We start from the raw sequence: 12132 nt of genomic DNA, 5'->3' as shown, positions 1-12132 counted from the left end.
ATGAGGCAGCTGGCCAGTGAGTCCTCATTTGCTGGAAAGTTCAGGCGATTGGGCCGACCTGGTTACGGGTGCAGAACCTTCCCCTGACCCCTCCCTTGATCCCAAGTCTGGCCCAGTGGCCTCTGGTCCCGAGAGGGGGACAGAAGGAGCAGCACCTGCTACAGGTGGAGCCGCCCGAGGGCCTGGGGTTGCGCCTATCTAAGGACCATCTTCACTTCAGAAGGAGACCCTGGGGGCCCCAGGGCCTGGGCACACTTCCCCTGGACACGCTGCGTGGGAAGTGTCCAGTCAAGGAAATGGCCAATCAGGAGCTGGGGTGCTGCTTGGGACACCTTGCGGGCGCTGGGGCGTGCCTGGGGCGTGGCCGTCCAATGGGGCGCTGGGGTCAATATCCCAGTCCAGTCAGGCCTCTGGGCGGGTCTTAGTGGCCTCCAGCCCCAGATGCCGTGCGGTGCCTTGCACTGCCCAGGACCCCCAGAGCGCGTGAGCCTGGAGCTGCAGGATGGTGAGTGTGAGTGGGCGCTGCCCAGTGCTGGCCTCGGAGGGTCCTGTCCTCTCCTTCCGGAGAGCCCAGCAGGGTGGGCATGGGGTGCCCCGGGACTCTGAACAGCCTCTGCCCCTGCTCGGCCCGGAACACCGCCGGGAAGTTCTTCCCCCAGGTTTTAGTTTCTGGGGGACACACTGACCGCGAGGGGATGGGGTCACGGAGAGGGAAGAGATGACCCTCCTCTGTCGCCCGAGTCCCACAGACAGGCCAAGGGAGAGAGCCAGACCCCAACTTGCAAAGCGAAATGCAGAGACCAGGCCGGGACGCGAGCCAGTGTCCCCTGGAGGGTGGCTGGGGACATTTGGGAACAGGTGGTCAGGGCGGCTGCCCCACGTGGTCGGATGGCCCGACGTGACCCTTGAGTCCGGCAAGTGGGAGACGGGCTGGGCCCTGCCCTCCTGCCTCGGGCTCCTTCAGAACGTGGTCGGTTGCTCGACCTCGGAGGAGAGGTGGAGGTGAAGGGTCTAGAGAAGGAAGGAGGCCTCGGCCGAAGCCCGGCTGGTGGGCATTCGACTGGGGCGCCCTGGGCCGGGTCTCCCCTGCTCCCCTCTGGAGTGCGGTCGGCTCCCATCTGTCGCTGTCCTCCCCTCCTGCCAGGGAGGGCTTGGTGTGTAAACGCTGGATGACAAGATCCACCAAGGATCGGTCGGCCCTTTCATAGGGTGGGCGTTGTGACAGGGGTGGCCAAGGCTGATCTGTTTGGCCTTTAGGGGTTGATGATAGTTCTTATGCCGTGAAATCAGGGCCACCTAGAAACGTGGACCTACGATGGTCTCTAGAACCTTTCGTTTCTATGGAAACACTTGCGTAGCATCTTCTGAAAGGACCGGGCCGGGTTCTCTTCTTGAACTGTAAAGTGCGTCCAGGTTTATTCCGTCCTCTGTACATAAACCAGGGGCTTCAGTGATCTGGGTTCTTTAAACTCTGGATCTTGCTTCATTAAAATATCCACATGCACCAACAAAGACACATGAGCAGCCTGTCCAGAAACGCAGACCTCCACGGAGTCCAGCAGAGGGTGGCCCGCCTGGGGGGCAGGGTCTCCAGGCTAAGGCCATGCTCAGCCTCCCAGGGGCGGGCGTGAAGGTGGCTCTCCCTGGGCGCCCCGAGGCCAAGTGGTCGAGGTCACAGAGGGACACTGGGCTGGATCAGGTCATTGCTCTGCTCAGAACGCTGCCTGACCTGCATGTCACTCAGCGCCCCAGCCAGCGCCTCTGCGGCAGCGGACAAGCCCCCTCCCCTCCGTCACCTCCCCTCCCGCACCCTGACGCCAGCCCCCAGCTGGGCCTGAATGTCTACGGCTCACCCCTCCACAGAGCCCAGGCTCGGGCTCCTAACACCCCCTGAATAATTCTTTCCTTTTCCTGTTCGTTTATCTTGCTTTTGTTCTCTATTTTGTAAATTAAAGTAGGCATCTTTCTGAAATCTTGTGCTCCTCCTGATCTAGAGGGATCTATTTTTGAAATTTAACCACAAAATGGGGTGCTTGGGGTGCAGTGAAGAATCAACCCAGGGCCAGGGCCGGGGCTCAGTGCAGAGCGCTTGCCCAGCATGTGTGGGGCACTGGGTTTGATCCTCAGCACCACGTACAAATAAATAAAAAAAATTAAGGTATTGTGTCCATCCATACACAACTAAAAATTATTTTAAAAAATATTTGTTGATTGACCTTTATTCATTTATTTTATTTATTTATATATAGTGCTGAGACTCGAACCCAGTGCCTCGCGCATGCCAGGCAAGCGCGCTACTGCGGAGCCATAACCCAGCCCTAAAAAAAATGTTTTTAAAAAAGAATTAATCTTACCCAAAAGACAGGTCTGAGCTTTGCCGCTGGCTCCAGGAGGGTGGGCAGAAATGACAGACCCTAATACACAGGGCAAGGAGAAATCGGGTTAATTGCAAAAAACGCCTCGTGGTCCCCCCCAGAGCCTGCCAGAGCGAACCTCAAATGTTCACACACCCAGTTATTTTAAAAAGAGCACAGACAACAAGGCTGATCCATGAAAAGCCTGCTTTCCCACCATGGGCATGTTAGAAGCCCCCGCGCCTCCAACGGGCTCACCGATGCCGCCGAGACGCCCCGCCCCCGGGTTGTGTGTGGACAGCTTTGTGTCACCGCGACCAAAATAGTTGACCAGAACAAGCTAGAGGAGGACAAGTTTATTCTGGGCTCGGTTTCAGGCTCAGTCCTGACTGCCGGCGCCTTTCTCTGGGCTTGGCTGAGGCAGGGCCCACTGTGGAGGGAGTGCAGGAGGGGCGCCCAGCTCTGCAGCTGGGGACAGAGGACCCAGGGTCAGGACCTCGTCCCAGGTCACGCCCCCAGCGACCTCTTCCTCCAGCCACCCCCACCTGCCCCTAGTGACCACTCAGAACTGCATTCGAATCCCAGTGAATCAGCCACTCATGAGGTCACAGCTCTCACGACCTAGTAATGTCACCTCTGAAACTTGCTGCATCATCTAACTCATGAGCTTCCGAGGGGACATGGAAGATCTGCGCGTGACAACCTTAAGTGATGTCACCTCCACGTGGAAGCCCCCTCTGGCCCTTCTCCTGGGAAGTCCCACTGCCTTCCTCCCTCTGAGTCCTGGTCCCCTCAGGACAGAGTCCCCCTGGGAGGGACCCCTCGCGGAGGGCCAGTAGAGCTGGCACAGGCAGCGGCCGTGGGGGTCAGCGTCCTCAGGTCCTCCTCCTGCCCGGCTCTGCCTTCCAACATGGTCTCTGAACAGATGGAGGGAGCCCAGGAAGGAGGAGCAAGTCACACACGTAAATAAAATCAGCATCTCTCGGGGCTGGGGAGGCGGCCCAGTGGCCGACGGCTTGCCTTGCACGCATGAGGCCCTGGGTTCGATCCTCAGCACCACATAAAAATAAAACAAAGATGTTGTGTCCACCAAACACTGAAAAATAAATATTTTAAAATTTTCTCTCTCTCTCTCTCTCTCTCTCTCCCTCTCTCTCTTAAAAAAAAAAAGATTTTGTGGCCATCTGTAACTAAAAACAATATTTTAAAAAATTAGCATTTCTCTCAGCTGGCGGGCGATGTGCACCTGTAATCCCAGGAGGCTGAGACAGGAGGGTGGTAAGTTCAAAGCCAGCCTCGGCAGCTTAAGAAGGCCCTAAGCAACTCAGTGAGACCTGGTCTCTAAATGAAATATAAAAATATGCTGGGGATGTGACCCAGTGGTCAGCACCCTGGGTTCAATAGCTGGTACCAAAATAAATAAACAAAATTAGCATTTTCCTCAAAAATGTCCTCATGCCACAGGTGTCTGGTGCACTTGTAATAACTGCCTGTGACCAGCTGACCTGGTGCCAGTGGTTTCCACATATCCTTAGAAGCCTGTGGTCGATTGGGGTGCAGCAGGAGAACCCCCGGCCTCACCCGAGCCTCACCCCTGGCCTCACCCCTGGCCTCACCCCAAGCCTCATCCGAGCCTCACCCCTGGCCTTACCCGAGCCTCACCCCGAGCCTTACCCCTGGCCTTACCCCTACCTTACCCTGAGCCTTACGCCTGGCCTCACCCTGAGCCTCACCCCTGGCCTTACCCGAGCCTCACCCCGAGCCTCACCCCTGGCCTCACCCCAGCCTCACCCTGAGCCTCACCCAGAGCCTCACCCCTGGCCTCACCCCAGCCTCACCCCTGGCCTCACCCCAAGCCTCATCCGAGCCTCACCCCTGGCCTTACCCGAGCCTCATCCGAGCCTCACCCCTGGCCTTACCCGAGCCTCATCCGAGCCTCACCCCTGGCCTTACCCGAGCCTCACCCCGAGCCTTACCCCTGGCCTTACCCCTACCTTACCCTGAGCCTTACCCCTGGCCTCACCCTGAGCCTCACCCCTGGCCTTACCCCTGCCTTACCCCGAGCCTTACCCCTGGCCTCACCCCTGGCCTCATCCAGAGCCTCACCCCTGGCCTCACCCTGAGCCTCACCCAGAGCCTCACCCCTGGCCTCACCCCTGGCCTTACCCGAGCCTCACCCCGAGCCTTACCCCTGGCCTTACCCCTGCCTTACCCCGAGCCTCACCCCTGGCCTCACCCTGAGCCTCACCCTGAGCCTTACCCCTGGCCTTACCCCTGCCTTACCCCGAGCCTCACCCCTGGCCTCACCCCAAGCCTCACCCCTGGCCTCACCCAGAGCCTCACCCCTGGCCTCACCCCTGGCCTTACCCGAGCCTCACCCCGAGCCTTACCCCGAGCCTTACCCCTGGCCTTACCCCTGGCCTCACCCCTGGCCTCACCCCTGGCCTTACCCGAGCCTCACCCTGAGCCTTACCCCTGGCCTCACCCCTGGCCTCACCCTGAGCCTTCTCGGGTTTTACCCCCTGGCACCAGGTGTGGATGGTTGGCGGTGCTGAGTGGCGGGTGGGGCACTGGCAGGACGAGGTCATTCTTGCCACAGGGGTCGAGAGTCTTCAATTGGAAATGTGTGTTTCTTATGAAGCTCTTCTCCCTTGCCCCAGTGCATCCTGGCTCTGCCAGACGCTGCCCCAAGGTCCTGTGAGGACGAGGGTCTCTCTGAGCACGGCTCGCCCGCCCACGCTGAAAAGTTTAGGGACAAGGAGGTGTCATTGAAATGAAATGGTGGCAGGTGTGACCAGGAGTATTTCTGGGATTTGACCCTTTATGCATCTTGTGATAGAGGAACCCGAGGGGTGGAACCCACAGAGGTGGACCCGCGGGCAGCAGCCCGACCCTGGACAGGTGGTAACACAAGGAGACAAGCTCCACCTGGCGACCATAAAGAGGTTCAGCATAGAAGTTAACTAGTGAGACCACAATCAAACACACAGACTCAATTACCTTTTTCTTTTTTTTTTTTTAAATGCAATTTTTATTTGTATTTTTTAGTACTAGGTATTTAACTCAGGGGTTCTTGGCCACTGAGCTACATCCATAGACTCTTTTTTTTTTTTTTTTAAGAGAGAGAGAGAATTTTAATATTTATTTTTTAGTTGTCGGCAAACACAACATCTTTGTTTGCATGTGGTGCTGGGGATCGAACCCAGGCCGCACGCATGCCAGGCGAGCGGGCTACAGCTGGAGCCACATCCCCAGCCCTCAATTACCTTTTTCTATGACCAGGTCCGAGACGGCTCTCACGGCGAACGGCCTGGTGGGGCAGCAAGGCTTACTCGGGGCCAGCAGGAGAGAGAGAGACACGCCAGGGAGTGGCCTTTTATTGGGGAACAAGAAATTCAGGGGAAAATTCCATCCCATGAAGGTCGAGGGGGGCAGCATTCCAAGGTCAGGGTCAGTGATTGGCCTCAGGGCCAGTGGTCAGTCACACAGGCTCTCACACCTGGAGAGGGTGGGGATAGCTCCGACACAGTTTGGCCAGAGCGCCTCACACCCAATCCAGGAGGTGCCCAATCACATGTGAGAATGGCTCCCCACAAGGAGCCATTAGAGGCCTGGAAATGCGCGTGTGGTGGGTGGTGGCTGTTCAGCAGGAGGCCCACGTCCCCGCTGCAGGGGGCCTGTGACTTGTGACACGCCAATCGGGTCACGCACATTTTCATATTAAACTTTTTAGTAGTAAAAAAAGAAGAAGAATGGAAGGGCCACAGCACGCAGAGAGACGCAGAGACACGCGTTCGGTGTGTGTGACGTGCTCAGAACTGTGGCTGGGGACGGGGAACGTGGCAAGGACACACGGGGACATTACAAGCTGCAGGAGAGAGGAAGTCCTGCCACTCCAACGTGAGGGACTTGCAGGAAGGGCAGACAGACCGCCGGCTGGAGGGCGTGCAGGACGGGGCTCCCGGGATGGGTGCGCGGGGAGCGCGGGTAAGGGGCGCGGACCTCCGCTTGGGGTGGATAGCTCCCCACACGTGGTGACTGTGGTGAGGGACACCGGGCACTTGGAACACCCCAGCTGTAGGCTCGGGCATCCGTACCACCAGCTGTGATAGAGTGTCACACCCAACTGCCACCTTAACATGTGCCACGTTTATTTCTAAAACAAGGAAAGCCGACCTGGGCAACCTGGGCGTGGGTAGAGCAGGGCAGGCCTTAGGCCTGAGCTCCGGAGGCTGAGGCAGGAGGACCGCAAGCTGAGGTCATGTGCAAACCTAGAGAGACCCTGCCTCAAACTCAAAGACTGAAGCTTTCATCTTGGTAAAGCCCCCTCGGTACAACCCTGAGGCCTGGAATGGCTGACTCGGCCTGGCCTTGGAGGGAGGAGGGGGAAAGGAATCCCGGCCCAGGAAGTGAGTCCACAGAGGGGCCCCAAGTCCACGTGGGGAGCCACGGTCTGGTGGCAGCCTCCTGCGCACCGAGTCGGTTCCCTCTCGGGTGCGGAGCGCCTCTCGGGTGCACACTGATGGTTTGTTCTAGGACCCAGTGGCCTTTGAGGACGTGGCTGTGGACTTCTCCCCCGAGGAGTGGGCCCTGCTGGACCGTGCTCAGAGGAGCCTCTACAGGGAGGTGATGCTGGAGACCTGCAGGCACCTGGCCTCCGTGGGTGAGGGCGGCTTCTTCTTCTCCAGCCACTGACCTAAGCCCCTTCCAAAGTGTGGAAAGTAGATGGGGAAGACCCTGGGTAAGGGGACTGTCACGGCTGCCATCGGGGACAGCACAGAGGTCTCCCTGGGACGGTCCAGAGCGACACACTGACTCGTGTTTGGCTTTCGGGCCGTTGGTGTGGGCTCCCACTCACAGGCCCCGGTGGAGGCTGGTGAGGTCGCGTGGTCCTCGGCTCGCGGGCGGGAGCGTGTTGGAGGACAGGGTCTAGGGTCAGGAGAGCTCGGTCCTCGCAGGAGCACGCTGGCCTCAGGGACAGGCTGGCGCCCACCGAGTGGTTTCCTGGGAGAGCAGACCTGGCCCTCGGCTCTCCCCACCGCTTCCCGGGCCGTTGACACAGCGGGGGGCCTCACCCAAAGCTGCCAGATGGAGCCACCTAACGTGGCAGCCCAGCCTCCAGCCTCCAAAACCACGAGCCCAGACAGACCTCTGTAAGAGTGTCTGAGTCTCGGGTGTCCTGCCGAAGCCACAGAAAACTGACTGAGGCCACAGGGAGGTCTCGGCCAGAGTCCTTGTGGTGGTTCTGTGCACGTTAGGGGTCTGCGTTCTGGTCCCCTGGGCCCGTCACAATGGAACCAGGAGACAGCGAGCTCCTGTCTGTCCCTGGCTTGGTTTCAGATGACGGCAGTCAACGCAGTGGGCCCACCCGACAAGGAGCCTGTGGGGAAAAGCTGTCCAATAAACAGAAAATCGCAAGGTTCAAAAGAAACGATACCTGGGCTTCCCTCTTGGGAGAGACTTGGGGACAGAACAGCATCGAAAAGAGGGACAACAAACAGGGGAGACATTTGAGGTGAGTGTCACTTCGTGGGACTTCAGTGTGTAAGGAGGAAAGTTAGAAAGAACACACAGGCCGGGGCGGGGGCTCGGGGTGGGGGCTCGGGGCAGGGGCTCGCCTTGCGTGAGCGGGGCCCTGGGTTCAGTCCTCAGCACCGCGTAAACATAAATAACAAAAGAAAGGTATTGTGTACAACTCAAAGGTAAATATGAAGGTATTGTGTTCATCTACTACTAAAAAAAATTTAAAAACTTTAAAAAAATAACCCAAAAAAGAGTACAAAGCCATGCCTGGGTACAGCGGTAACGCCTGAAATCCCAGCGACTCAGGGCCCGATGCAGGAGGATGGCAATTTCAAGGTCAACCCAACAAAGGTGGGTGGGCTGGGAGGTGGCTTGGTGATTAAGCACCCCTGGGTTCATCGTAAGGAAGGGGGGAGGGAAAGAAGGGAGGAGGGGGGAGGGAGATAATGCTGGATCCAAATTCATTCAAAGAGAAGTTTCCAGAAATTCTCTTAACATGATTGGAACATTGAGTATTTGAAAGATGATTCGGTTGGAAGCAATCGTCACGGATCCCCAGACATGACTCTTTCTGTAGTAATGGTCTATGGCTGAACCCTCTTCCTGAGCCTTTGGTTCACAACGGGGCAGAACACCTACACTCACATGCAGGTGGATGTGATCCCAGTGTGTAACCCTGAGAGATCCCAGGGCTGGGCGCGGCTCAGGGGTAGGCGCTGGCCTAGCATGTGGGAGGGCCCGGGTTCCATCCTCAGCACCACATAAAAAATTAAAAGTAAAAAAGACATAAAAAAATTTAAAAAATAAGTCACTAATAGTCGTTAACATGCTCCCCGTTTTTAACAGAATCCATATGATAAAGCGACTCTGTGCACGGGGTAAAAGGAACGAGGGTGGCGGCTCCTCCTGCCAGACGCCCCGGAAACCCCCCCGGGCAGCTAAACGCTACGAGTGCAGCGAGTGCAGGAAGGTCTTCACCCACTCATCCTCCCTCCAGAGGCACCGGAGAATCCACACGGGGCAGAAGCTGCACAAGTGCGACGAGTGCGGGAAGGCCTTCAGTCGCCCCTCATACCTCCGGACGCATGTGAAGACCCACAGTGGGGAGAAGCCCTATGCGTGCAGATTCTGTGGGAAGACATTTCTCCGCTCCTATTCTCTCACTGAACACATAAGGACTCACACCGGGGAGAAGCCCTTTGAGTGTGAGCAGTGTGGGAAACCCTTCAGCTGCCCCAAGTCCTTCCGCGTCCACGTGATGATGCACACCGGGGGGAAGCCTTACGAGTGTAAGCAGTGTGGGAAAGCCTACAGCTGCCCCAAGTCCTTCCGCATCCACATGATCATGCACACTGGGGAGAGACCCTACGAGTGTAAGCAGTGTGGAAAAGCCTACTGCTGGCTCACGTCCTTTCAAAGACACGTGAGAATTCACAATGGAGAAAAGCCCTATAGATGTGAAAAGTGTGGGAAGGCCTTTGGTTGGCCTTCATCCCTGCACAAACACGTCAGAATGCACACTAAAAAGAAATCAGTGAGTGCTGGCAGGATGGGAGCCCCTTCAGGGGGCTCCTGCCCTTCCACGAGTGTGATCGTGCAGAACGGAAAGCGACTCTACAGATGTGACAAGTGTGGGAAAGCTCTGGGCTGGGCCTCTTCCTTGCGTAAGCACCTGCGAAAGCACACTGCAGAGAGCGCTGTGGGTGTGAGCGGTGCAGAGGAGCCCCCCAGGGACCCTCGGCCTTCCGAAGACGCAGCGCAGTTGGAAGAGCAGCCCTATAAATGTGAAAAATGTGGGAAAGATTTCAGTTGTGCCAAATCCTTTCAAGGTCATATGAGAAGTCGCCATGGAAAGAAGCCCTCTAAATGTAAGTAGTATGTAAAATAGATATATATATGCAAATTAATTCATCTATAAATCCAGAAAATTCACCCCAGGAGAGAGATCTTGTTGATAAATAGGGCCTCGCCTTGGCCAATACCTCATCCTAAAAGTGAAACCCTATCAAATGAATTTCCAGTTTTCCTGCAAATAAACACTGGGGTGAGACTTCCCTAAGTGCTCTTTCATTTACAGAACATAAAATTTCAATAGAGTAGTTTTTCCTATAAATTCAGTTGCTTTTTCTCATTTTGAAGTGTGCTGCGCCAATGAGGAATCTGCAGTGTGTTTTTGACATTGTAAGTGTGACTTCTGTAGTCGCTGGTGGTTCTGTACACGTGGGTCTGTCAGCCTCTTACTGTCCCTGTGTTCCACGCAGAACGTCACATACCATCACACGTTTTCTACCTTTTTATCTTATTGAGAAAACTAACAATTTTAATATTAATACTTTTTTACTTACATAAGGTATGTATTATCAGAAAAAACACCTTTGGCCAGAGGATCACGGTTCTATTTGTAGAGCTTTGCAGCCACTTACCAGTTGTTGACTCGTCGGCAGAGACTTGTAGCAGGCAGAGATCCTGAGAGCGGTCGGTGTGAAGTGCTGTTTTCACAGGATGCCCCTGGCTCTTTGTCCTGCTGGGGACTGGACGATGGGTCTGGATCAGGAAGAGAAGCCTGAGAGGAGCAGCAATCTGGAGACAGAGGTGGCCAGGACTCGGTCACATGGGAAGGCCAGGACTACATCTCCCAGGATGCCTTTTCACACGGCCAGGACTACATCTCCCAGGATGCCTTTTCACATGGCCAGGACTACATCTCCCAGGATGCCCTGTCTGGAATTCTGTTAGCCCAACTTGCAGGAGCTTTGGAAGAGGCCGTTATTCAGTCTGTCAGGTCACCACCACGTGGCAATACGTGCGCAGGGACCCCAGGGTCTGTCTCATTTCCCTGAGTTTAGCCCCATCGATCAAAAGCATCTTTAAAATGCATATCAGCTGCTTCTCTTCCACCCTGTGAGAGGTCACGGCTGCCACGGGTCCCCACGGCAGGCTTTCCCTTCATGGATGCACCTCCAGGTGAGACATCCAGATGGGTGTCCCTACAGGGTCTATGCAGCCCACCAGGTTCTTTTTGTCCCAGTTTGTGAAGTATGTAGTCTAATCTGTATGATGGACGCCTCATTCTCTTGAAACTTCTCACGCCTCTGTGTCCCTGATTCTACCGTGACAGGGTCAATCACAGCCATAAAAACACCTGGACTGTTTCCTACTGCAGTGTGGAGAGGCTGCCCTGACCAGGTTCATCTATGAGATGTCACCGGGGACAGATGGGGGGGCTGAGTACAATCCCTCAATACGTGTCCCGTTACTGTTTATGTGCAACTGAAACAAAAATAGTTTCTGAGAAATATCCTATTAATTATATTTTCAAATAAGTTGTACGTAGATGTCTGTGAATTTATGATGTTACATCCTGATAAACCCAGGTGCTGAAAATATTGTAAGTTGAAAGTGCACTTGCTCCACCTAACTACCCGACACCACAGCCTACCTAGAGCACCCTAAACGTGCCCAGAACACCTACGTTAGCCTACGTTGGCAGAATCCTCGGGCACAGAGGCTGGCAGACAGAAGTGTCTGGCGATTTATTGAGTTCCTCTATCCAAAAAGTTCCAGCAATAGGGCACACTCAGGCACCTCACGGTCACGTGGCTGATGAGCTGCGGCTGGCCTGACCGCCACCATGAGAGAGGCTTGTGGTGCAGACATGGGCCAGAAAAGATGGAGATTGAAAACCTGAAGACTGAATTCGCATCACCTGCCTCGAGACAAGGAGCCACACAGCGCACCACGTGAGTTGGGGTCCCCACTGTGTGATGTAGGAAGAACTTCTGAGAAGCAGGAATGAGTTTGTACTAACAAGTGCCATCATTTTCCATGGACTGAAAGTATTAAAACCATAAATTGCCAGATCACTTTGTAACTCTGTGAATTTACCTCTGCATTCAAGTTTAGTAAATTTTAGTAAATCTATTGTTACAATTTTACCATATTCTTCCTTGTTCATTCATAATAGTAACTTTAAAAAGTCTTATTAATTTAGTGTGGTACTAAGTAAAGCTAGTAAAAGATATAAAATAATCCTAATAAAGCAAGTGTAAGCTTTATGTGCTGTATCAAGATAGAAGTAAGTAAAATAGAAACCACAGCAGAATGAAGGGTACAGGCCGCAGTGAATGAGACTACCGTCATTAATTCATTTATATTTATGCTGCAAAATACGTCTTCAGCACTGTTTCCAGACTGGCCAAGGGTGTTAGTAAACAGTGGGAACCCCCTTCATTGAGTTGATAGTAATTATCTTTTA

At 54.9% G+C, this 12132-nt stretch overlaps 1 protein-coding gene across 3 annotated transcripts; it reads left to right on the top strand.

The window, feature by feature from the left end:
* Window positions 1-419: 419 nt before the first annotated feature.
* LOC143395950 (zinc finger protein 556-like) lies at window positions 420-11788 on the top strand. 3 transcript variants are annotated; one of them, XM_076852199.2, is made up of 5 exons: window positions 420-505; window positions 6891-7017; window positions 7695-7869; window positions 8724-9745; window positions 10379-11788. In XM_076852199.2, coding segments are annotated over exons 1-5 (1329 nt in total). In that variant the 5' UTR covers window positions 420-502; the 3' UTR covers window positions 10381-11788. The 3 variants fall into 3 exon arrangements, with proteins under 3 accessions (XP_076708314.2, XP_076708310.2, XP_076708313.2); XM_076852195.2 differs by having other exon boundaries at window positions 10228-11788; XM_076852198.2 differs by lacking the exon at window positions 10379-11788 and having other exon boundaries at window positions 8724-10312.
* Window positions 11789-12132: the final 344 nt, after the last annotated feature.

This window comes from Callospermophilus lateralis, chromosome 1 (genome assembly GCF_048772815.1).
Source record: "Callospermophilus lateralis isolate mCalLat2 chromosome 1, mCalLat2.hap1, whole genome shotgun sequence".
Lineage (NCBI taxonomy): Eukaryota > Metazoa > Chordata > Mammalia > Rodentia > Sciuridae > Callospermophilus > Callospermophilus lateralis.
The sequence above is the reverse complement of the archived record's forward strand: the minus strand, read 5'-3'. Positions and strand labels throughout refer to the sequence as shown.